Source organism: Dendropsophus ebraccatus, chromosome 4 (genome assembly GCF_027789765.1).
Source record: "Dendropsophus ebraccatus isolate aDenEbr1 chromosome 4, aDenEbr1.pat, whole genome shotgun sequence".
Taxonomy (NCBI): domain Eukaryota; kingdom Metazoa; phylum Chordata; class Amphibia; order Anura; family Hylidae; genus Dendropsophus; species Dendropsophus ebraccatus.
Window position 1 is genome coordinate 123,884,472 of NC_091457.1, and position 27,638 is coordinate 123,912,109.

Here is a 27,638-nt window from a genome sequence, read left to right on the forward strand (position 1 = left end):
ACTGTCCCATTTGAAGGGAGCATTTACAATTTTAATGCTGGATTATGCCATTGTTATTTGTTACACATATTATTGAAGAGGCAGCTTCACACTAAACGTATTCTTTCCTTGAAATCTACAACTTTGAATAATCGCTACATTTACAATTCCTGACATGTTGACATTCACAAGACATATATAGGTTGGATTTCTGTCACTCAAGATATTTCATTTGTAAAGACAAGTGTTACCCTATAATACTGGAGGAAAATGAACTCTATGGTACCTGCAGAGACTACATGTTTAAGGGGCATGAATATGTATGAATGAGTGGGTGTGATATGCATGGGCTCCACATATAACATACTAAATTTCTTTGCCAAGGTAGATAGACAGATGGATAGATTATGAGATGTTTTGTACTTAATGTGTATGTCTATGCCTAGGAAGAGACCTGAATAGATCAAATTCAGTAGAGTGTTTGCACAGGTGACAGAGGGGAAAGGTCTGCAAGATGCTTGAAGACTAAGGCCACATTCACACGTCTGTTGTCTTTTCCCCAACTGTGAACAGGACATAGTACCAATGTTATTCAATGGCCATGATCCGTAGCGCAAAGAAATAGGACCCTCTGTAATGTGGACTGTAATTTGTAATTTGTGGTTGGGATCGCTATGCTAATGATGTGACAATGTAGCGCTCCTCTGTTCCTCGTTCCCCGCTCGCTGCCGCCACTATTCCACTCGGGGAGCTGCAGGGGTGCTGCTCGGGTGATCGCTAGATCGCCCGGGCAGCCCATAGAGGATAGTAGCGTTCTGCTTCCACCACGGAGCGACGGCAGCAGATCGCTACTATCCTGGTACAGGCTAGGGGAAAAGTACGAGATCACAGGGGGTCCAACCCCTGAACCCCCTTGCAATCTCCGTTTTGGATCCTGTCGGCTCTGTTATGAACGGAGCCCTGGGTCGGCACGTGACCCGCAGCTCTATTAATTCCTATGGAGTAAGGGAAAGACTTCATAGGAGCGCTGTAATCGTCTCTTTCCACCGCTACATAGGAATGAATAACAGAAATTATGGGGTCCGATACGGAGATCACTGGGGGGTTCAGGGTCGGACCCCCGTTATCTCCTACTTTTCCCCTATCCTGTACATAGGGGGAAAGTAAATTTTTCCCAGAATACATCTTTAAGGCTTAGTGGCTCTTAAAGAGACAATCCCCTTCTCTAAAGATCTGACTATGTTTACTCTCTATTGGTCCAGGACTGAACTGTGTTTGTGCACAGTGTTGGGTAATCTGCACATTTATACAGTGACAACTGCGGGTGGTCAGGAGTAAATTCTGTGAAAAGTAGTGGACTAAGAGCCGCAAGGACAGCAGATCTATACAAGATGTCTAGTGAACCACATGAGAAAACCCAAGGCACAGAAGGCTGTTGCAGGGGGTATATGAAACCTCACAATGTCTTCTAGTGTTGGTTATGTTGTCTGTAAATATAACTATTCTGCACTCATCAACTGTGTCATCTCACTAAGGCTACATTCACACGTTTCGTAGCTGCAGACACATTTAGGGCCCATTGGTTTCAATTGGGCTGTTGACATGGTCCGTATATTTACAGATCCACAAAAATTGCATCTGGAAAATTTACTGACAAGCTCTAGTATGGACTGTAATTGTGGCACAGGTTATCCCATAAAATGTATGGAAGCATCTGTAATTTTTGCAGATATATAATTTTTAACATCCGAAATGTCCACACATCCATAAATAATACAGATGAGTAATCATTGTAAACCATTCCAACTTATTTAATTACCGCCTTCGCCTTTTTTTTAAAGAATTATGGTTGCAGTACGGACAATTTTTATGCAGATTGCGGACAAAGATTACAGGCGATTGCAGACATCATTTACGGTCCTGAGAAACTACTGAACATGTAGTTTAGCCATGAGTGTAGCCTAAGTCTGAGTTAGACCATCAAGTGTATAATGTCAACTAACCGACAGTGTACATCTAGGGCCCTATTACATATTGCGATGATTGGCTGAACAGGCCAACTACAAAATCCACAACACAACCCGACGGACCCCATTAGAAGTCTATGGGGTCCATGGGGTAAAGCTGTTCTCTGCCAGCATGATCTCTGTTGCAATAGAAACCATGATAGCCATGTAAACAGAAATAGAGAGTTTTAGTTAATATTCCTTATGTATCTGTTTTACCTGGAGAACTTATTTAAACCCATACTGCAGCTTTTTCTTCAAATTTTAACAGAAATGATACACGAGTTTAGTCCCCTTATAAAAGGAAGATCCTAATAGGTTGTACTATACTGGCCCCAGGGTCTGTTCCACAACCAGCAACGTATGCTGCAGTAGTGTCTTTCGATGGTTTTGACAAGTGTAGTGCACGTCTGAGACAATGGAGAAGAACACTTGGCTCTGGTAGCAATATAAATATTGCTTCTTGGCTGTTTGCCCATAACAATGAGCCACTTGACAACAAATTCTCCTTTTGCTTCTGCTTATGTTTTGAATGGAGTCTTTGCACTGTCAATTGTTTGCATGCAGCAGCCCAGTACTCAGCAATCACAGTTGTATCCACTAATTAGCACTAAAGATCAAGGGAGGAAAGGAAAAACCATGAGGAAATGCGAGCTACAAGTATGGAGGTTTATGCTCGCATCCGGCAAGAAAAAAAAAATCTAATTACTTTACAACTGACTGGTTCATATACTGCAGCTGAGACGCTTCCACAGGAGTATTCCAGAAGTAGGGGGTGTCAGCAGACTAATGAGTTTGCTCCTGTAAAATTATGCAACAAACTAATAGAAGATATAATAAAAGTAAAAGAAATAACCATCTACCAGGGTATTACTGCTTCTTAAAGCGACTCTATACAAAAATTTGACCCCCCCAAACCACTTGTACCTTTGGATAGCTGCTTTTAATCCAAGATCTGTCCTGGGGTCCGTTCGGCAGGTGATGCAGTTATTGTCCTAAAAAACTACTTTTAAACTTGCAGCCCTGTGCCCTACGGGCGTGGCCTAGAGTATCTGTGCCCTAACTTTGCACCACCCCACCGTCCCTCCTCCCCACCCTCTTCATCATTAGTAATGCCACTGAAACATTTTCTGCATGCTGAACATTGCAAAGGTGCCTTAACGATCCAGCCCATGTGCCGGGCTAAACAGGTGGGGAATAGGAGACAATCTGCCTGGAGCATTTCTAATGATGAGGAGGGTGGGGAGGAGGGACAGAGAGGTTGTGCCAGTCTAACACACGGAGCGACCAGTTTAAAAGTTGTTTTTATGACAATAACTGCATTACCTGCCGCACGGACCCCAGGACAGATCTTGGATTAAAAGTAGCTATCCAAAGGTACAAGTGGTTTTGGGGGGTCAGATTGTGGGTACAGAGTCGCTTTAAAGGGACTTCCAAAACACCTGCTAAACTTATGTTATTAGTAGATTATACATTAGTAGAGTATACAATGCTGATTCTATATCTGAAATATTTTTTTTATCTTTCTCTGTTCTTGCATTCCTTTGCTTTAAGCCACAAATGAAGGAGTCACTTGCCCCTATAGCCTGTTCTCTGTGCAGTGATCCTCTGTTCCCTGCCAATAGAGATAGCTTTCTGTGTGTCAGTGATAGAGCTTCTACAGTAGCACGCTACTATAGCTAAAACTACTCATTCTTCAGATCTTGTTAGGGTTGGAAATCTGAAATAAAATTTAGACTAAGGGGGCAACAATCTTCCAAATTCAGCTGATTAATTTTTTTACGACAACTATGGCCAATAAAATCCAGCAGTGCTGATCACATTTTAAGTCTGCCACTAGCAATTTTAAAGACCTGTAACCCCCCCGTGCCGGGAGAGAGCCCGGCCGACCCCCCGGTACAGACCACTATACTCACCGCATCCGAGAAGTCCCTCTCCTGGACTCGCTCCCACCGCCAAGCCGTGCGCACCCATAGAGAATGATGGTTCCAGTATGGGCATTGGACTCATCTCTTGGAGCGCGCGCATAGCTTCCGCAGGAGATATCTCAGTGGTGGGAGCTGGTCCAGGAACGGGACTTCTCGAATGCGGTGAGTATATGGGTCTGCACTGGGAGGTCGGCCGGGCTCTGTTCCAGCATGGAGGGTGACAGGTTCCCTTTAAACAGTTCTTCACATGTAATTTACATGCAATGAAAATCTGCTATTTCAGGCAATCATTTGTATCTTACAGCACTCTGCTCAGTAGGTGGACATGCATATAACTATACATGTTGAACACCAGGTGGCACTAAATCTTGACTAAAGATGCAGTCAATGGTTAATAGCTTGGGTATAAATTCCATAAAATATAATAACACATGCAACTTTTAATAAAAAATATAACATTTTAATGGTGTGCCCTGAGGTGTATCTGTCAGTCATTTGTGGCCAATAACTGGCAAACCATAGCTATGTCCTTGGCCTCTTCCTGTAATTGACATCTTTAGTCTACCAGCCGTGTTCTAATGTTAGGAACAAGAGCAGAAGGAGGTAAGTTTGTAAAGGTTACATCTGATGAGGGCTTTTCTTTCTTCAAAACTTCATGAGCTGCCTGTTCCCTTGGAAACTTGCTTTTTGTTTTGCCCAAGGGGTCTCCCTGTCCGAAGCTTTTTAATCCTGTCCATAATCCTTGTCACTGTTCTGTTCTGAGATGTGCTCGGCGCAGTGAACTTGACGGAATCTCAAATACTATGTGATCTTTGCAGAGACAAATGACATCTCCTATCTCTACTGGTGGCTTATAAATAGTCCTCCTCAATGCAAGAGGTTGGATAACATCACACGAATATTTATAATGCATCTTCTTTAGATAATTCATTCCTTAAAGGAGAACTATCAGCAGGCTAGAAGGATCTAACCTGCTAATAGTTCCCTATTGCCCAGGAGATGCCGATGAGGAAGGTATGTCTCTCACCTTCCTCCTCGGCACTGTTCCGATGCAGTTAGTCGTCTGGTCCGAGGTCCGGTAGGGCTGTTAGGAGCACTGCCCGCCCCCCATAGTGCCAATCTCCCCGGGGCGGATAGGTGCTATGGAGGCAGGCAGGACTCCTAATGAGTTACTAAAAAAAATAAATAAAGAGGACCTATCAAAGGACTTGTTCTGAGAAGAGTGCAATGAATGACAGTAGACAGCAAATTAAGACTCTTCTCAGGTATATCTAATTCGAAATTCTGATGAAATTTCACATTATTAAAGGGAAACAGGTGTTACTTTCATTTTAGGGAGAAATCATACTCTCAGGGATATACCAACTGTGAAGTGGGAGATGATTTTGTAAGGGGTTAAACTGCTAGATTAGACTATAGCTGCTTGTAAAGAGTTATTTTGGTAGACTAGGCCATCTGCTAGAGAAAGAAAGATCTGCTTGTAAGGGGTTAATCTGAGTCTCTAACACACAGCCAGCTTGCAGAAGGCACAACGAACATGGACCAAAGAGTTTACCTTTGTTGCAATATTTGCAGCTTTTCCTCCTCCTGATGCATAATATATAGAACTCCTTTGTCTCACATTGCTTCTTATATCATTGAGCATTTAAAGAAATATTCCCCTCAAACATAACTTTTCATATGCTGCTGTTCATGGTGAGACTAATTATTATTTCCAGACTTGTTATGATCTATTTAGTCTCCTTTCCCCAGTTCTGAGCTGCTGCTTTCTGCATAAAAATCTGTGTGAGCTTTTCTCTCCATCTCCCCTTCCTCCCCCCTCCCTTTTGATACCGCTGATGTAAACAAGTTCCTGGCATGCTGTATCTGCAACTTTGTAGCCTCTTTGTAATGCTGGGAGGTTTAATCTGAGGTCAAGTCGCTGATGAACTTGCTGTGATTATCCCTCATTGCTTTACAAAGTAGTTACACATTTGCAGATTGTGACTTGGGAGGAGGAGGAGATAAAGAGAAAAGCTCACACACACAGTTTTTTGTCTCTTTAGCAGAAAGCAGCAGCTCAGAACTGTGAGAAGTAGACTGAATAGATGATAATAACTTTGGAATGAATTGTTAGTCTCACCATGCAGAGCAACATATGAAAAATTATGTATGAGAGTAATAACCCTTTAAGGGAAACTATCAATATGTTGATGAATGTAATCTGCTAATACATTCCTATAGCACATTGGGCGCTGAGGATGAAGGTAAGTTTCTTACTAGTGATGAGCGAACCTGCCGAATGCTCGGATTCATCCAAACCCGAACCCTCTGGGATGCAATCCTAGGGAGCCCTCGAAAACATGGATAAAGCATTCATCAGGTTCACAGACTACTATTTCTTACCTTCATCCTCGGCCCCTTTTTTGTGATATTAGCAGTTTTTTTCCTATGCTAATTAGGCATTTTGGTGCACTGGGGGGCGGGACTACTCAGTACACTGATTCGATCCTGCCCGTCCGGCCTGCTCTGCTGGAATTCATTAGAAAGGTGTACTGATTGGTGTACCGAATGTGGTAGTCCTGTCCCCAGTGCACCAAAACATCTAATTAGCAAAGGGAATAAACTGCTAATATCACAGAAACTGCACCAAGGATAAAGGTAAGAAGCTTACCTCTATCCTCAGCGACCTGTGCGCTATAGGGACACATCAGCAGGTTACATTTTTCTAACCTGCTGATATTTTCCCTTTAAAAGGGGTTGTCTGGAGAGCAGAAGACATTTGAAAACTTCTGCTCTGCAGTGATCACGTTTTGTGATTCTATTTCTTCCAAGGCTTCCAACTAAGCCTTCCAAGATGTCGGGGGGAAGGCGTACATCCTGATCATTGCGTTTTGGTAACACCACACCTGCATGCAAAAAGCAATAGTTGCACAGGTTTCCCCCGCATGCAATGATTGAGATATACACCCACCCCCTCCACATTTTGGAAGGCATACTTGTAAGCAGGGCCGCCGTCAGGGCAGTATTAGCAGTACAGTTGTAAGGGGCCCAGGCCCAAACTAGAATTCAGGGGGCCCGCTGAAGCTCCTTACAACTGTACTGCACACAAGCGCACTGCTCCTGCTGTCTGTCAGCCGCTCACTGTCAGGAGTGGAGCTGAGAGAAGACACAAGCAGGGCCCCCTTCTCACTCCCCCCAGGCCCCTCCCCAGCTACCTCAGTACCTTTTCTGGCAGCGTTCTCTGTCGGGACAAGAGGGGGAGGGGCCCGGAGCTGGCTGTGTGCAGGAGAGAAGATGAGGACTGCACCTCATGCTGCCCCAGACTTTCCCTGCAGAACGTAAGTGTACTGGTGCGTGTGTTAGTGAGTTGTGAGTGTGTTAGAGAGTTGGGGGGGGGGGGGGGGGGGGGTGTCGTCTGGAGTGGGGGTTCTGCAGCATCTGAGGTGTATGATGAGGTTCTGCAGCAGCTGAGGTGTATGATGAGGTTCTGCAGCAGCTGAGGTGTATGATGAGGTTCTGCAGCAGCTGAGGTGTGTATAAGGTTCTGCAGCAGCTGAGGTGTATGATGTTCTGCAGCAGCTGAGGTGTATGATGAGGTTCTGCAGCAGCTGAGGTGTGTATAAGGTTCTGCAGCAGCTGAGGTGTATGATGAGGTTCTGCAGCAGCTGAGGTGTATGATGTTCTGCAGCAGCTGAGGTGTGTATAAGGTTCTGCAGCATCTGAGGTGTATGATGAGGTTCTGCAGCAGCTGAGGTGTGTATAAGGTTCTGCAGCAGCTGAGGTGTATGATGAGGTTCTGCAGCAGCTGAGGTGTATGATGTTCTGCAGCAGCTGAGGTGTGTATAAGGTTCTGCAGCATCTGAGGTGTATGATGAGGTTCTGCAGCAGCTGAGGTAAGTATGAGGTTCTGCAGCAGCTGGGGTGTGTATGATGAGGTTCTGTAGCAGCTGAGGTGTGTATGATGAGGTTCTGCAGCAGCTGAGGTGTATGATGAGGTTCTGCAGCAGCTGAGGTGTATGATGAGGTTCTGCGGCATTGCTATCCAAGCAAAACAATGGTTTGGTACACAGATTTCCTGGTATTCGATACTTCTTGTTAGGCTATGTTCACATGCCGGAAGAGACCGGCTGGGTCACGGAACGGCCGATCTCTGAAAAGATCATCCAGTCTGGTACTGCAGTACCGGCCAGATGATCTTTCCAGCTGCAATGTTCTGATGCGGGCGCATCAGCACGCGCCCGCATCAGAACTTCCCACAGCACATAATGAAGCGAGCGGCTGCTCCATAGTGTGCACTGACATGTCAGTTGTTTGCGGCGCCGCAAGGGATCCCGGCCGGAGTGTATACTATGTGTATATGCTCCAGCCGGTATCCCATAGTTGGTAAAGCAACGTATATTCTCATAATAATAATCACGGCCATTGTACAACGGCTGGGATTTTATGAAAATATACGTTGTGTGGACATAGCCGGGGGCTAGGTTCACACTATGTAACTGTGCGGCTGTATTTTTTATGCGGCTGTTAATGTGCGGATGAAACTCCGGCCGTGGGAAAAAATAGACATGCGGCTCAAAACATACGGTCATTTACTTGGAAATCTGGTTCAACTAAAAATAACAAATAAAATCTTAAGAAAGTGATGCAAACACCTCTGGATGCATCTGGGAAAGCAGGGAACACAGTTTACATGAATTGCTATTACCGGGGTTTGCGATCCTCTGCACTATAGCTGATGTCTCTCATGGTTAATCTATTAAAATAATAAAACACATTTTCGTTGTAATAAAGTGCCTTTCGTTGTTCAATAATTAAATTTAAACTAATCCATCATTTTGCAATTAAATATACTGTTAAAATAAATAGATATATAAATAAATGTATATTTATATATATATTTATTTTTTGACAGTATATTTAATTGCACAATGATGGATTTGTTAGAATTAAATTATTGACCAACGAAACTGAATTTATTTCCACGAAATTGTGTTTTATTAATTAAATATTAATTAGTACAGGAAGCTCCAGTAAGCCGTTAATTCATATTGCTGGCAATAGAGCATTCTGTACTAATCATCACTTTACTTTAATGAAAACATCAAATGTTTCTTCTAAGTATGTTATCACAATAGCATTATTAGAAGAAACATTTAGAATTATATGTGCGCTCAGCTGATTGGCTGATCGGCTGAGCGCACATATAATTAGCGGGTCCGCAGCACAGTGACTTCATTGTGCTGCGGACCAGCGAAGAGGACACATCGGGGTGAGTATACAGCTCTCCCCACCCCCTCCCCAGCACTGCACCCCTCCCAGCAAGGAAGGGGGGGTCAGTTAACCCCTTCCTTGCTGGGATGGGTGCAGTGTGACATCAGTCTGGCCCCCAAGGGGTTAAGGGGGATGCAATACATCCTCCCTTAACCCCTTGGGGGCCAGACTGTAAGCAGCGATCTGTAAAGATGCTGCATACTGTAAGGAGCACAACACCGCTCACAATGATGGGTGTTGTGCTTCTGTTTGTGTGTTTTTTGTGTGTTTCTCCCTTTTTGTTTTTCAGATATCGGTATCCTGTGGATTACGTCGGATTCCGTGGACTACGTCGATGACCAGCGTTTTTTTAATGTTTTTTTTTTTTATAAAATGGTCAATGAGGGGTGTGGGGGTGTTTTTATTTGAATAAAAAATTTTTTTAACTTGTGTCTTGTCTTTATTTCTTTACTTTATAGACTTAGTAGTGGAAGCCGTCTAATAGACGGAATCCATTACTAAGTTGGGGCCTAGTGTTAGCCGGTATAAAATGGCTAACACTAACCCCCTATTATTACCCCAGTACCCAATGCCACCAGGGGTACTGGGAAGAGCCGGGTGCCAGTGGTCCCGGAGCGTCAATATTGGCGCTCCTGGACCAGGCGGCAGCAGGCTGGTAAGATTTAGGCTGGGGAGGGCCTAAAACAATGGCTCTTCCCACCCTGGTGTTACCAGGCTGCTGTCGTTTGGTTTTTAACCCGGCTGGTTATAAAAATAGGGGGGACCCTATGTGTTTTTTTTTTATTATTTATTTATTTAAAAAAAAAAACCCGCATAGGGTCCCCCCTTTTTTTATAACCAGCCGGGTTAAAAACCAAATGACAGCAGCCTGGTAACACCAGGGTGGGAAGAGCCATTGTTTTAGGCCCTCCCCAGCCTAAATCTTACCAGCCTGCTGCCTGCCCGGTCCAGGAGCGCCAATTTTGACGCTCCGGGACCACTGGCAGCCGGCTCTTCCCAGTACCCCTGGTGGTATTGGGTACTGGTAATAATAAGGGGTTAGTGTTAGCCATTTTATACCGGCTAACACTAGGCCCCAACTTAGTAATGGATTCCGTCTATTAGACGGCTTCCACTACTAAGTCTATAAAGTAAAGAAATAAAGACAAGACACAAGTTAAAAAATTTTTTTATTCAAATAAAAACACCCCCACACCCCTCATTGACCATTTTATTAAAAAAAAACATTAAAAAAACGCTGGTCATTGACGTAGTCCACGTAATCCGACGTAATCCCCAGGATACCGATATCTGAAAAACAAAAAGGGAGAAACACACAAAAAACACACAAACAGGAGCACAACACCCATCATTGTGAGCGGTGTTGTGCTCCTTACAGTATGCAGCATCTTTACAGATCGCTGCTTACAGTCCGGCCCCCAAGGGGTTAAGGGAGGATGTGTTGCATCCCCCTTAACCCCTTGGGGGCCAGACTGATGTCACACTGCACCCATCCCAGCAAGGAAGGGGTTAACTGACCCCCCCTTCCTTGCTGGGAGGGGTGCAGTGCTGGGGAGGGGGTGGGGAGAGCTGTATACTCACCCCGATGTGTCCTCTTCGCTGGTCCGCAGCACAATGAAGTCACTGTGCTGCGGACCGGCTCATTATATGTGCGCTCAGCCGAACAGCCAATCAGCTGAGCGCACATATAATTCTAAATGTTTCTTCTAATAATGCTATTGTGATAACATACTTAGAAGAAACATTTGATGTTTTCATTAAAGTAAAGTGATGATTAGTACAGAATGCTCTATTGCCGGCAATATGAATTAACGGCTTATGGAGCTTCCTGTACTACTTAATATTTAATTAATAAAACACAATTTCGTGGAAATAAATTCAGTTTCGTTGGTCAATAATTTAATTCTAACAAATCCATCATTGTGCAATTAAATATACTGTCAAAAAATAAATATATATATAAATATACATTTATTTATATATCTATTTATTTTAACAGTATATTTAATTGCAAAATGATGGATTCGTTAGAATTAAATTATTTACCAACGAAAGGGACTTTATTACAAAGAGAATGTGTTTTATTAATTTAATATATTAACTATTAGAGGCATCGGCATTCGGCATCATTGCCGGCTATTTTTGAAGTACTCCGTACGGGCCGCCTGTCAATCCTCGGCCGCATGTCCAGCCGCAAACAATGGTCTTGTTCATTTTTTACGGGTCCGTTTACGATCGGGCAGTAGATTCATACATAGTGTGCACTGTGCAGCCGTATATCCTATACTTTCCAGCGTACGCATGAACCACCAAAAATACCGCCGCACAATTACAGCCGCAAATACAGCCGCACAGTTACATAGTCTGAACCTGGCCTCAAGCTGCATAATAGCACAGTTTAACATAAAGTATAATACCGAGAACACAGCGGACAGCTAACTAAGCGACGGCCATGTTCTCTGTGTGCCCTTAGTGTCACCCCCACAGCCCAGCCCAATCTCCGCTTCCAGTGGCCTCAACTTCAAATAGTGGGCACTTAGAGATCGCTTGTGCCGGCTATTTTACAGTGTAGATACCGCCGTCACAACTGACAGTGGCATTTAACCCCTCCAGAGCCGCTCCATATGAAGCAGGGGTCTGCTGTATATGGAGCAGGCCCTCACTGCCAATGACTGCGGCCTGCACTCACGCAGACAGCAGTCATTTAACCATTGCAGGGAACGCCCAGACACCCCTTCTCCCCAGGACCTGCAAGTGCAGCAGCAGCGGTCCCGCCCCCATCCTCTCCCCAGGACCCGTCATTGCAGTGGTCCTTTATCTCCCCCCGGGGACCACTGGTCCGGTGGTGCAACAACTCCCAGCATACCTTCTTGTGCATTACAGTAGTACACAAGAAGTAGTGCACAAGAACATATGCTTGGAGTTGTAGTGCACAAGAAGGTATGCTGGGAGTTGTTGTGCCGGGAGGCTGTTGCTGCAGTGTGCGTTGTGCACTACGACAGCATGAGGTTCTGCAGCAGCTGAGGTGTAATATGAAGTTCTGCAGCAGCTGAGGTGTAGTATAATGTCTGCTTACCTTCATAATACACCTCAGCCGCTCCATTACATCATAATACACCTCAGCTGCTGCAGAACCTCATAATACGCCTCAGCTGCTGCAGAACCTCATAATACACCTCAGCTGCTGCAGAACCTCATAATACCTCAGCTGCTGCAGAACATCATCCTACACCTCAGCTGCTGCAGAACCTCATCCTACACCTCAGCTGCAGAAGAACCTCATCATACACCTCAGCTACTGCAAAGCCTCATCATACACCTCAGCTGCTGCAGAACCTCATAATACACCTTAGCTGCTGCAGAACCTCATAATACACCTCAGCTGCTGCAGAACCTCATAATACACCTTAGCTGCTGCAGAACCTCATAATACACCCCAGCTGCTGCAGAACCTCATCATACACCTCAGCTGCTGCAGAACCTCATCATACACCTCAGCTGCTGCAGAACCTCATCATACATCTCAGCTGCTGCAGAACCTCATCATACATCTCAGCTGCTGCAGAACCTCATCATACACCTCAGCTACTGCAGAACCTCATCACACACCTCAGCTACTGCAGAACCTCATCATATACCTCAGCTGCTGCAAATCCTCATCATACACCTCAGCTACTGCAGAGCCTCATCCTACACCTCAGCTGCTGCAGAACCTCATAATACCTCAGCTGCTGCAGAACATCATCCTACACCTCAGCTACAGCAGAACATCATCCTACACCTCAGCTGCAGAAGAACCTCATCATACACCTCAGCTGCTGCAGAACCTCATCATACACCTCAGCTGTTGCAGAACCTCATCATACACCTCAGCTGCTGCAGAACCTCATCATACACCTCAGCTGCTGCAGAACCTCATCCTACACCTTAGCTGCTGCAGAACCTTATAATACACCTCAGCTGCTGCAGAGCCTCATCATACACCTCAGCTGCTGCAGAACCTCATCCTACACCTCAGCTGGAGCAGAACCTCATAATACACCTCAGCTGCTGCAGAACCTCATAATACACCTCAGCTTCTGCAGAACCTCATAATACACCTCAGCTTCTGCAGAACCTCATAATACACCTCAGATGCGGCAAAACCTCATCATACACCTCAGCTGCTGCAGAACCTCATCCTACACCTCAGCTGCTGCAGAACCTCATCATACACCTCAGCTGCTGCAGAACCTCATCCTACACCTTAGCTGCTGCAGAACCTTATAATACACCTCAGCTGCTGCAGAGCCTCATCATACACCTCAGCTGCTGCAGAACCTCATTCTACACCTTAGCTGCTGCAGAACCTTATAATACACCTCAGCTGCTGCAGAGCCTCATCATACACCTCAGCTGCTGCAGAACCTCATCCTACACCTCAGCTGGTACAGAACCTCATAATACACCTCAGCTGCTGCAGAACCTCATAATACACCTCAGCTGCTGCAGCACCTCATCATAATACACCTTAGCTACTGCAGAGCCTCATCATACACCTCAGCTGCTGCAGAACCTCATCCTACACCTCAGCTGTTGCAGAACCTCATCATACACCTCAGCTGCTGCAGAACATCATCATACACCTCAGCTTCTGCAGAACATCATACACCTCAGCTGCTGCAGAACCTCATCCTACACCTCATCTGTTGCAGAACCTCATCCTACACCTCAGCTGGAGCAGAACCTCATAATACACCTCAGCTGCTGCAGAACCTCATAATTCACCTCAGCTTCTGCAGAACCTCATAATACACCTCAGCTTCTGCAGAACCTCATAATACACCTCAGATGCGGCAAAACCTCATCATACACCTCAGCTGCTGCAGAACCTCATCCTACACCTCAGCTGCTGCAGAACCTCATCATACATGGAAAAAACCAGGCTTATAATGTTAGTCTATGGTGTCTTTTTTTTTTCTTACACAGAGCGGGGGAGAGGATGCGCTGCAGTGGTCTTCTCCTGATCGGTATGGGTTTGAATGCTCGAACCTGGACCGATCAAAACTTTTGATATGTCTCTATAACATGTCAAAAGTTTTTTTTAAATGACTGGTACCCTTTAAATCAGTGATGGCTAGACTTGACACTCCAGCTGTGTCAAACCTACAATTCCCAAGGTTAGCCATCACTGCTTTAACGGGTACCTCTTTCAAAGTTGATGTCTCTGGAGTGGTGTTCAGATGCAGGTGCTACTGGGAGATTGGGTGGAACTGGTCTGGTGTGGGACATATTGAATAAAACCAAATCCTCTACAGGCAGCTGTGTCCCACGCCACACCAGAGACATCAGTCAAAGATATGTCCCGGATTTTTCGTTAATGGGGGGCCCAGACACTTTGGGTGTATGGGGCCCAGAAATTCCTGATGGCGGCCCTGCTTGTAAGACGTGTAATCATAGGAAGTGAGCACTAGGGAGAAATCCCTTTAAATAAGGGAGCAGTACACATCTCCCCTGTGTTTTTAGGCTTTCCTCAACACAATGGACTTTTCAAGCTTAGAAGCAAACAATCTATCAAAGCTAGTAGATAATGACCCTTCCCTTATATTAACTCCAGCTTTACTCTTTCATTTTTAAAAAGCCAGTGTTTATTGTTAAAGTAAATAAGAAACGGGTCTCCTTTCCTATCTAAATATATTCAAGAAAGTTTTTATATTTTAGTCTTCTATTTTTAACTGATGTTTCCTAGTAGGTGACAGGTGGTGTTTAAGATACAGACTTATCTACAAATATTTATTATATACTGATTTAGGGGGATCTGTATTATCGGCAATCCTGTAATAATAATTATCTGACTCCCTTTAGGGGAAGAGTGTAGCTATAACAGTAGCAGCCCAGGTAGCAGCAATGGGCCTATGAGAAGAGGGTGCTCAGCTCAGCATAACAGAAGGTGGTTTGGGGCACTGGGGGTGGGACCACCGACCTCATCACTTCAGAATGCCAGATGAAGTGTTAATGAGAAGGACAGCAAAGTAGTACCTCCCCCAGAACACCAAACCACCTAATCCAGCAACAACACAAGGGTGGGCCTCAGAATGCTTGTCTGTTGCGGCCGACTGGACCTTAAAATATACTTATAGTTTTCTACTGTGTTGGACTAAACTTTTACCATTGTTATTAATAAAGTAACAGGGTTCTGCCACAAACCACCATGGTCTACATTTCATAACCATGAAAATAGCCCTTAGGAGGAATTATTTTTATAAACCACATCTTGTATCTAGTTGTACATGGATGAATGCAAGTGCCCTTCAAAATGGTTTTCCAAAGGTAGATACTAGAGATGAGCTAACCGGGTTCGGGTTCAAGTCGATCCGAACCCGAACGTTTGGTATTTGATTAGCTGGGGCTGCTGAACTTGGATAAAGCTCTAAGGTTGTCTGGAAAACATGGATACAGCCAATGACTATATCCATGATTTCCACATAGCCTTAGGGCTTATTCCAAGTTCAGCAGCCACCGCTAATCAAATGCCGAAAGTTCAGGTTCAGATCGACTCGAGCATGCTCCAGGTTCGCTCTTCTCTAGTAGATTCTCATTAATAGTTATAAGTGTCTGAATGCTGGGACTCCCACCAGTCATGACAATGGAGGCCCTGTGTGCAAGCAGGAGCACTGACGCTCCATTTACTCATTATGGGACTGATGGAGACAGCTGAGTAGTAAGTAGTAGGCCATACCCTTTGATACTACCGTCCTGTGTTATTTCATTTATCACAGTTGGGGGGAAATATTTCTGTATGTGTGTGCAAAAAAGAGAGCTGTATTTTCTTAGATTAACACAATAGAAGTACATTGCTCACTTTGCTCAGTATTTAAAGTGACTGGAAGACTTACAATTAGGGGCCCCCTGTTGTTTTCCCGATACTTATTCTGGAAGAAGATGTAGACAACTGTGGCAGCCAGAGAGTAGAGGAAAGCGAAGACGGCAATTGTGACAAAGAACTCAGCTGAAGAAGAAAAATCTCCTATCAGCGAGAGATTTTCTTTTTTCTTCCCTTCGCATGTGGGAACATCAAAATTCACCTGATGCAACCTAAAAAAAACAGAGAAGAACACAATTCACAGACAAGACACAAATCCGATGAGGAGCTGAGAATTTTCTGATTCAATTATATATATTGCATTATAAAGTTCATACAGCGAAGGTTGTAAATATTTGATAGGATACATGGTGGTTCTTATTATTGGTGGAATGTTACTTTTATACAATGCAATGAATAGGAACCTTTCTGTCAGATTATTATGGTCATCAGTAGACTGTATAGACAGGGATATTCATCTTTAGGACAGGCCATAAATACAGTATGTCATAGGTAAAAGTCTGACCCCTGGTGCAGAAAAAGGGGTTTGTGGTGATCTCTGGAGGGCTGTAACCCCTTCACTATTTATTTTCTTGTCAGTCCCTTCTGTTAAACAGGGGAAGGGATAAGGGTCCTATTATACTGAGCAATTTGGGCAGGTATCACTTCATGTAATAAAGACAACAATCAGCTGAGGAACCGATCATCAGCTCGGTTCAACATGTTTAATAATCATCAACCGTCGGACAAGCATCACTACTGAAGATAATGATAATTAAGATAATGTATACTTACCTGTCAATGTTCCCCCTGCCTTGATTCTGTAATTCCCCACTCACTACAGCTGTCTCTGGCACTTTCAAACCCACCTCTGTGACAGGCCTCTCAGCCAATCACTGGCCGAGGCCCTTCCTCATCTCGGCTAGTGATTGCCCATCACTTCAAAGATGGAACCAGTAATGTGAGCTGCAGCTGCGTTGAGCGGGGAATCCCTTGAGTGGGGAATGTGGACAGGTAAGTATATCTTTTTTGTTTTACACCTTTAAAGCAAGGGCTCTCTAGCAGTTCAGTGCTCGCTTATTCAGGATATAAGGCTGTGTAATATGGCGCTAAGCTTGTCTGGTCTTTCCTTGTAGTTAGGGAGACTCCTGTGTTAACAAGCTGCTACCCAGCCAGATAGCAAGAAAATTGATGCCCCTTAGTGGTGGTGGTGGTGGTGGGGCATATGGGTAATTTGGCTCAAAGAAAAACAAATATGATGGTAAATGATGATGTAGCAATTTGAGGCGTGGGAGTGGATAGAAGTAGTGTTGGGCTGGGTTCACACTAAGGGGGACATTTACTAAGGAGTCTAATGTGTGTGACTATTCTAATAAGGATTGGAATGTATTTCTTCCTATATCTGTTGACTGATTCATTAAAATGTAGCACTGCCGTAGTGAATGCATCTAAGTAAAAAGTCACACATAAAGTCGCAAAATTGCAAAAATTGCGCAAGCATATACACCTGGTACTGACTAGATGTAGGCCTGCACCTGTTTGTGTGACTTTTTAAAAAGTCGCAAATTATAATTTTTGCGCTAATCCTGAATAATGCCAACTTTTGGGTGAATCCTAAAAACAGGCAGATTAAAAAAAAAAAGTTGCATCGAAAAAATATTCGCCAGTTGAACACTGGTTCATAAATAGAATTTAGAGCAAAAATGGGTGAAAATTCCAATTATTCACCAAAAAATAGGTGCAGACACCCTTCGTTCGTATCCATTTTGATCTGTTTTTCCATTGACTTCTATTATAGAAAAAAGCGGATCAAAATGCATCCTTTTTTTAATGTACACAAAAACGTGGTCAACCACATTTTTGTCTGCCCCCCCAAAAAATGGATGCCTTTTGATCTGTTTCTTGATAATGCAATAGAAAAATAGATCAAAAGGATGCACACAAATGCATCAGTTTTTTGCAAAAATGGATAAAAGTCTGATGAAAAAATGTAGTGTGAATCCAGCCTTATTAAAACATTTGTTGTGATTTTAATTAGAGCATAAACAGTTGGTACAATTTACTACCAGGAAGGTATTGATAGAATGACCGTTAGAAGATGTAAAGGACTTGTAAGATGCTTAATATCTGAAACTTAACTCCCTTGGGAGAACATTAACAAAGGCTTTCTGCTTTGATGTATGATGCTGTAATGCACTTTAAACAGTTAGCACTGACCACATATTAATATTTCAGCATTGGTGACAGTCCAAAGATGTAGTCATTCACAGGCTTGGCCAAACTAACCTACATATGAATTGTGAATGAGTTTCCTAAAATAAAACGAATGGCTATATAAAGTAAATTGATAACTAAACAAAAAGGTAAACAGCCCTAAATGAACAGGACCAATGAAATAATGTCTCTTCAATACCACAAGACATCCTCAAAATTCTGCCATTGATTCAATGATAGCACTGATATTCTACACCATTAATAGCTATATTATTTATGTAGACTCCTATGTTCAAATAAGGATGTAGATAAGATACAAATACAAAAACTTTCCAACCTATAGTTGAGGTTCCCAGGGACCAAATAAAAAGGGGAAATACAGCCACAATTCGATTCGCCATTTGCCTTAAGTGGAAAGCACTTGTCAAGATGAAATAGCCCCTAAGAACATATACGCATTAGAGATAACTGTGGATTTCATAATTTATAAGCTGTAGTCATTGCATCAATTGCTCATGATCATTCTTGTGAACAAGCCTTAGGCTGAGTTCACGTTTGTGTTGGAGCTTTAGTTTGGGGCCCTGTTAGCAGATTCCATAAGATTCAGTGGAAAAGTAGTGTAGCATACGGAGCTACTTTTATTTTTTATTAAATGATGGAACCCAACAGACCTCATTATAGCTCAATGAGCTCCATCAGGAGCTGTTAGCCCCCATCATGTGATTGGCAATGACTGCATTGTGGTTACTGTTATAAACAGAAACCACAAAACCGATGTAGACAGAGCTTAAATGCATTATTAGTGTCTGCGCTTAAAAGAAATTCAAGTTGACAGGTTTATGCTACCTTATCTATTGCCAGTTCTCCAAAGAGCTTGTAAATTAAAATGCTTCCATGATAATCTTGCCCTTTACTGCTTGAAATATTACACCTCCCCAAACTGGTTCATATATAACACAGTCTACCTAATTATTTTTTATGGTTTAGGCAATGAACAATAAAAATTCTGTTTAACTGCTCTGATAGCATTAATTAGTGATGAGCGAGTACTAAAATGCTCGGGTGCTCGTTACTCGAGACCAATATTTCCCGATACTCGGGTGCTCATTTTGAGTAATGAACCCCATTGAAGTCAATAGGAAACTCAAGCATTTTTTCAGGGGACCCAAACTCGCCACAGGGTAGCTTGTGTGAAAACCTATCAACCTCAGAAAATGATGGAAACACCACGGAAATGGACAGGAAACAGCAGGGGCAGCATGTATGGATGCCTCTGAGGCTGCCTAATCGCACCATTACGCCGAATTCTGGGCAACAGCATGGCAGTGATCACACACTGAAGGATTAAAACAGAGGTAGCATATGAACCACCCCAAAATTTTGCGTGACACAGCATGGCGGTGAAAACACAGCGAACCATTAAAACAAAGGTAGCATAAGAACCACCCAAAAACTTAACCTTACACAGCATGGCGGTGAGGACACAGGGAACCATTAAAACAGAGGTAGCATTTGAACCACTCATAAAATTTAGGCTGACACAGCATGGCAGTGAGAACACAGGGAACCAATCTAAACAGAGGTAGCATATGAACCACCCAAAAACTTAGCCTGACACCACGGAACACCACGGAAATGGACAGGAAACAGCAGGGGCAGAATGCATGGATGTCCCTGGGGCTGCCTAACCTCACCATTACGCCAAATTCTAGGCAACAGCCTGGTGGTCAACCTCAAGACAATAGTGCTGACCCAGACCAAGATGGGCAAGGCACGCGCGACCACGGTCAAAGGCATGAGGGTCACTTTGAAGGTCAAAGGCCATAGATAGTGTTCCCCTGCCAGTGCCTGACAAGCTGACTACTCCCCTCCTCCACCCTTAATAACTTTTTAAGTTACTAGACTGACCTGAACCGGGGCATGACACCCCCAGACTACTTTGGCATTCGGGGTAATTTCCCCTGTATCATGTGATTCACAACTTATACTGGTTACACTAGTTTTTGGAGGTTGTCATTTTAAAATCTGTTGGTAACTGCAGCTGTATAGTGTATGCCACCCTCGTACACAGGGCAATTAGCAGTGAGCTTGGATATGACTGCACTAAGAAATGAAGAAATAAGAAAATATACTGATCACACTAGTTTTTGGAGGTTGTCTTATAGTCTGTGTGTAAGTGGTGGTATATGGTTTATGCCACCTGTTCCACAGGACAATGAGCAGTGAGGTTCTATGCAGCTGTACTACAATTCACAGAAATACAATGTACAGCAGCAGCACCAGCCACAAAACAATATAATAGTACTAAGGACTTCTTTGGGGTCTGTATGCAACACCTGTCCCCTTTCTGCCAGCAGCCGATCACCACAGTGTGCTGCTAAAATTGTGTTAGCTGCACTGCAAGTCCCAGCCAGCAGTCTGAAGTAATAAAGTTTTTTAAGATTTTAAGCCCTTACAAGGGTTGTTGGGTTCTTTCTATAGTATCCCTGCCTACTGGAACACTAATTTCCTCCCTAACGCTCTCCCTGACATGCAGCAGCTCTGTCCCTATTCTGTTCCAGCATGCATGTGAGCCGAGCGCCGGGGTCATCTGATGCCAGGGTCATCTGATCTGGCCAACCAATCGCTGCTATCGACATGTATGGGTCCCGTGTGATCGCAGGATGTACCAAAGAGTCTCCTGCATGTTGATTGGCTGAGAAATTGCGCCCAAACTTACAGGAAATGGATGATGCCATTTTCTTGAGTATCGCGAGATGCCATCGAGTACCCAAATACTCGAATGCCAAGCTTGGACGAGCATGCTCGCTCATCACTAGCATTAATACATTTGACTTACATGTTGCTTCATCCTACTCTTTTATCGGTTATAAGATTTTGCAGCCCTGTTATAAATCCTATTCCATTAAACAGGGTCACCACTTCAGGACCACTGTTTATTAACCACAGATGAGACTATTAACCATAGAGGAGAGTGACTTCTCCGGAGGACTCCATTGAATTGGCTGTTAGAGGAGAAATCTACATCTGTCTGCAACTTCCCATAATTGTAAGAACCAGATGATGATATAGAGCCTTGGTAATTGTGTGATGAAATCATATAGTTCTATAGCCATAAAATATAAAAAGGCAGTTGTAACCTTTACTTTATAAGTCCATTAAAAGATGTAAAGGACTTGTAAGATGTTTAAAGTGAATGTACCACCAGTAGATCCCTTTTTTATTTTTTACATGAATAGACCAGCGCCAGGACGCCAGGACGTTAGGGCATGGTCCTTTTTTGAACCAGGGCCTCATTCCCGCACACGGCGCCCGTTTACTACCGAGCACCAGCCGGAGATGAAGGACTTAAGGCGGGCCGGCTGCTGCCCAGTGTGACGAAACCCCCTCCCCTCTGTGACATGGCTCTGTTATTATCAATGGAGATGCGCCACAGAGGGGAGGGCTGATCGTCACACTAGGGGGCGGCCAGCCCACCTCCAGTGCTCCAGGTCGGTCCGGTGCCCAGGAATAGACTGGTGTCATGTGCAGGAACTGGGTCGCAGTTAAAAACCCAAAAAAGCGATGTACCTGGTGGTACATCTGTTTTAATATCTAAAAATGTCAGTCATCAATGTCATTTTGGTTAAGAAGTACTATGTCTATAATCTACGTTGGGGGGGAGGGTGAGGGAGTTTGCACTTTAGTTAAAGTTGGTGAGGATTTTTTCTCCATGATCGGTGATTTGGAACTATGCCTTCCATGTGCACCACTGATTCACGAAGTGCCATCTAAATCCTTCATTGACATATACAAGCGACATCCTTTTTTTCTCTATCTGGCTTAGATGCTCATAAAAACTTCTGGCTACCATAACTTCTCTCTGCAGAGTTTGCCAGACAACCATAGCACTCTCCAGCATTTCTCTACTCACAGCTCTCCAACTAATGTGTTCTTTGGTGCCCTACATAGCGTCAATAGGTAAATGGGTTAGGGGAAGGGGAGGTGAACTGTGTGAGGACGGCAGGTGCTTCCCCTAGTAGGTAGGTAGTTCTTCCTAGTAAGTAAAAGGTAGCCCCCCCCCTTCAAGTGGGATAGATAACCCCAGCAGGTAATCCCCTTCTCATTAAGTAGATGCCCCCAATAGTGAGATAATCCCCCCCCCCCTTAAATAGGTAGATACCCCACTTGTGTTGAAAGTACAAGTAGCACCGTATCATAGTGCTGTGATGCTGGAAGCAATTATATTGACAATGTGATACTGCGGATCTTACAATGCAGACCGGTGCCTCTCATCATGAGTGATGGAAAGTGTCAGTAACACATTATTTTTTTTTCAGAGGCTTCTTCAAATGTGTCATCTCCATAGGGGCTGAATGCAGAGACCTCCGCAGATCCTTCAGGGAACATCTGGCTATAATGGTCATGTGATGCCAAGAAGCCGTTAAATACATTACAGAAATTAATGATCTTTCACACTCAGTCAGAGGGGACATGAATAAACATGATGCATGAGAGACGAGGGAATCAGAAGCTACTCCCCGCCAGGAGGGATAGGGTATATGTTCCCACTGTGTCCAAACTAATCACATCTAAGAGGAGTGAGTCAGTTTGATTCCCTTTACAATAAACGCTGAGACATGTAACATATAGATTAAATTAATACAACTACCATATTGCTTATAAATCCCATTAATCTGGCATCCGATAATCCATAAAGTCTGTTAATCCAGCATAGAAATCATGTAGGAAGTCCAGGAATAGAAGCTTTCCTGACAATTACACAAGAGGATTTTAGATAACTTTCTATGAACATCCAATAATCCGGAAAAGTTTAATAATCTGCTACTTCAAACTATGAAATTATTTCTGGGTAAAAGTAATTTAATAGAATAATGTAAAATGGATTTTTGACTTGAGGGAACTTGATCACTCGTACGCTTTCATGTTCTTCAGGAATATTTTTTACTGATTTTAATGGGTTTATTAATGTCGAGAAGATTTTTCCTCACTTGTCGTTTTTGCAATCTGACATTGAATGGGACATTTATTGTTTATGCTTAAAGGGTTTTCTAGGGATAAAAACGTTGATAGTGAAATATTGGGCCCCCAATGTGGGATTTAAACCCTGCTGGGACAGTGACCCCCATGGAGAGCTGTGCCCTTTATTGTTTATCCAGGCACTGTATATCTGACTGTATCTAGTACAATAGCAGAGCCCCATTTGGACCACTACTAGTCACATACTGCTAGCCTCGATTCCCTGGAATATCCTGGCCGCATATTCTCAGGATCTCAGCTATGCACCCGGGGTCACAGGCATCAATGATCGATTCCCAGCACTGTCATTTTGAATAGGATTACGTACTCGTAGCAGAATTTTCATCCCACTGCATGTAAATGTCAGCCCCCTTAACCTGTGGTGGCCCAGTGAATACTTTACTCATCTAGGCTTCAGCCTGCTTCTGTGGCTCCCCGCATCCTGATGTCACGCTCAGCCAATCAGTGAACCGCCCCACCACAGCCACTGATTGACTGAGAGGGATGTCAGGATGCCAGGAGCTCCCGATGTAAGCCGGAGCATATTCACATTCACATACTCGCAGCGGAATAAAATTTTTGCTCCGAGTATGTAATCCTATTCTAAATGAAAGTAAGGGATTTGCAGCAAATCCGATGTAGATCAGTTACGTGTGAACCCACCCTAAAAAGATATTGTGGGAACATAGCCTTACAGCAGAAGTATAGTTTTATACCCCAGCCATTCTATCCTCTTTCAGGTGAATGAACATGCATAGACGCATTTGTTTTATACACTGGGAGCTTTCCTGGCATACAGTATATGGCAAACAACATGTGAACAGAGACTTACAAGGTTTATATTTTTCTTATATTACTGTAAAACCTGTTAGAAGAAAATGTAATTACAGTGAAGTAAAGAAAAGCTAATAATTTTATACAGTTATGATATCTAGATGGAATCTTCTTTTAATGCTCATGTCATGTTTATTTAATGCGTTGTACCAAAGAGATCAGAAACTCTATTGGTTTATATAAATGATATGTAAATCAGGCACAGAACATGCTTGCGCATAATGTTTAAATAATAAATAAGATTCCAGGAGTTTTTGAGGAAAAAAAATTAATTTCAGAAATGTGGAACGAGTGAGAAAATCTCAGCTTGGAAATGCTAATAGTGATGAGAATATATAATTCATGCAGGAAGGATGATTCCACATCAGCAGTTATTAAAGGGACATGCACATTGCATGCACATACGTTGTAAAATTTCGCTGTTGTTATAATTCTCAAAATCTAAATCAGCAGGGGATAAGATATCAAGAAGATTTGCAATTTACATTTATTATTTTTTTAGTCATCATGCTATAAAACAAAGCTATACTTACTTGTATCCAGGCCCAGTCTCCTAAAGGCAGCCTTCTAGTCTTGTGCTGATTAAAAAAGAGAAGCAGGGAGTCCTGGCCAGTACAGAGTGTCACAGCTCATTGTGTTTAGTATTTTTTTCTTTCAACCAGCACAAAATCAAAAAGCTGCTTTTGGGAGACTAGACCTGGATACAAGTAAGTATAGCTTTGTTTTATAGCATGATAACTAAAAATAAATATTTATGTAAACTATTTAAAATTATTTATGTCAAATTTATGTAAACCTGCTTTATATCACATCACATCCCCTGCTGATTTTAGATTTTGAAAGTTTTAACAACAGTGATAAGTTATTTAAGTTCTGAAAAATAGAATTTGGTTTGGATTACAGTTTTTTTTTAAACATACAGTAATTCTATGTCTATGTTCACACACAGTAAAGTGAAATGCAACAGTAAAATAGATAAAAAATGCTACATTTTGAATCTAATAATGTGTTGCATAAAAGAAAAGTGCTGTTAAATTAAAAAATTTAAGGAAGGCGGGGGGGGGGGGGCGTTTAAGGGAACATAACTCTCGCTGACAGCCACTGACTGTCATTTTCAGGCAGCATCTGGATATGTCATATACCCCTCTTCTCCAGCTGCAACAGCACAGCCTCGCTGGTGGATTGCCAGTTCAGCCAGTCAGTAATTGGGGCAGTGTCCCAATTGCCTGCCCCAATTACTGATTGGCTGAGAAGGCAATCCTTTAACTGGGTACATGACATTGCAGCTGGAGGAGCTGCAGGAGGCCGGTGGCTAACAGTGAGATCTGGGAGCGGCGCTATGGGGGATGGGGACAGGTAAGTATACTTTGTTTATTATGTTCCCACACCCTCCCGCCTGTCATTTTTATGTTTCACGGGACTTCTCCTTTAAATTCTATGGAAAATTAACTGTCTGTGCACACACTGCAAAAAAATATGTCACCATAGATTTTAATGTAGCACATTATTTTGTTACAATTATTTTTTTTAAATCTATATTAGTGTCATATTTAGGCTTTTATTTTACTGTGTATGAACCTAGCCTAAGCAATGAAGCTTTAAAAATATGAGCGTTTTTGTCACTACTATGCACATGGTACAGTTTAGATAATTTTTCTCATTTATCCATGGATATAGTCCCAAAGCAGGTGTAGATTTCTGCCTGTTTGCAGGTGTAAACCATGATAAATTAGGCCACGCCTCTTTCCCACTTTGCCGTGCCCGCACAGATCTGCACCTTTTCTGCGGCGTATACAAGGGGCGCTGCATATGATAAATGTATCCCCATGTGTAAGTGTGATGTAATTTAGGTTAACACTGATGTGATTAGATTAGTATTATCAAAAGCAATATAAAAGCAGAATAAAAACTCTATTTTTTTATTTATTTATAATTTTATTTAATTTTTTTCCCTTTAAAAAACAAAAAAGAAAATTCAACAATATACATACATATTTTAGCCCACAATTACAAAACATAACCTTTCAACACCCCCCCCCCCCCTCTCCCCTGGAGCCCTGAAGTGCTGCAGATAAACAAAAACAGTAGTTACTGATGTTATAGGAAAATTTCTGTATTGGGATATAGAGTATACTGTACATACGATGTGTATATGCTCCGGCCGGGATCCCATAGAACAATAGGCTATGTTCCTCTCCGCACAAAGTACGGCCGTTGTTGCCGAAGGCCTTAAGCTATATATCAAGCTTCTTCTCCTGCTGCTGCTCCTTTCCCTCCCCCTAGCGGTATATGCTATTCCAGCCAAGTTTTAATCAGAATCCGACTATCACTTTAAATTCTTGTAAGAAAAAAAGGTATCTATCTGCTCCCCATTGTCACAGCACACAATTGTCCTACAAATGGAATAAAGACTGATGTATAATTGCGTCTCATAAATCTCGAGCTATTTTTACAGAGGTGCTGGCCTTGCTTTATAGCTAGAGAAGTATGATAAATAAGGCCCGCGTTGTGACAGAGCACTGGTCGCATGAACCCATTTACAAACAACAAAAAACATTGTATTTGCCTCACAAATAGCGCGCTGCTATTCCGGGACTCATTTGCAGGGGTTGAATTGAAGTGTTTATTTCTCTTTATCGAGATTTAAGATGTATGGGGCTGTTTAGTATTCAGAAAATAAGAGCCTGGAATATGGCATCTGATCATCATAAATCCTACATAAGTTATAGGGGGGGCTGACAAGGAGAACAATGCACAATTTGTCTATAGGAAATAAGTATAACAGAGTAATTAAAGAGTAAAATAGAGTATTACATAAAGGGTCTACAGGGTCCATTTTGGGGCAGACGTGCTGCGGACATCAGGGGAGTACTGACTGGTTCTATAAGGAGGCAGGAGGACACCACAGGTCATCCCACTCTCTCATTGGTCAGCACAGATGTGAGGGGTCTGCACAGATGCTTGTTTGATCCCCTAAAGCACATTCTATATGTGACGGTGTTTGGCTTGGTAGATGTTTGGGTGTTTTTGGTGGCGTGGAGCAGAAAACTAAACACGGGGATTGGAGAGATGCAATACTTGGCATAACCCTTATCCAGAACATGGAGGCACAGTCTCTATTATAATCTAGCAGGTGGTAGAAGGGTTATTCATTAGGTAGCAACTGCTAGATATTATGCACTAGTCCCTTTAGTCTCTGTCTTCTCTGAGGTAGCCATTGTCTCACACTGGTTGGCTCCCAGCGGTGTCCCATAAAATACTTACTACTCAATGTGGTATTGCTATTGCCTCTGCTGCATGCAGGTCTTGACAGGACAGCTTGACAGCTCGGGCAGCTATGGATCCCTAGGTCTTACCTGAAGCCCCCAAAGGTTCTAGGCTACATGCTATGGAGCTGCACAGAGTAGTGATCCTCCTTGTCCTTCCATCTATTGTGACAACTGCAAGCAATGTTGGTCTACTCTAGTTTAGATGCTGGCCTCAGACAAGTACATTCGAAGACTTTTAGGATTCTATCCAGGAGCCAGCGGGTCCCAAGTGATCGGCTCGGCCTCCTCAGCTCAG

General features: G+C 43.2%; 1 protein-coding gene across 1 annotated transcript in view; it reads right to left on the bottom strand.

The window, feature by feature from the left end:
• SYNPR (synaptoporin) overlaps positions 1–27,638 on the bottom strand; it is a 100,125-nt gene that overhangs the window by 16,682 nt on the left and 55,805 nt on the right. Inside the window, exon 4 of the mRNA XM_069967931.1 lies at positions 16,042–16,240. Coding sequence (XP_069824032.1) covers positions 16,042–16,240 — 199 coding nt within the window. The remainder of the gene's footprint in view (positions 1–16,041; positions 16,241–27,638) is intronic.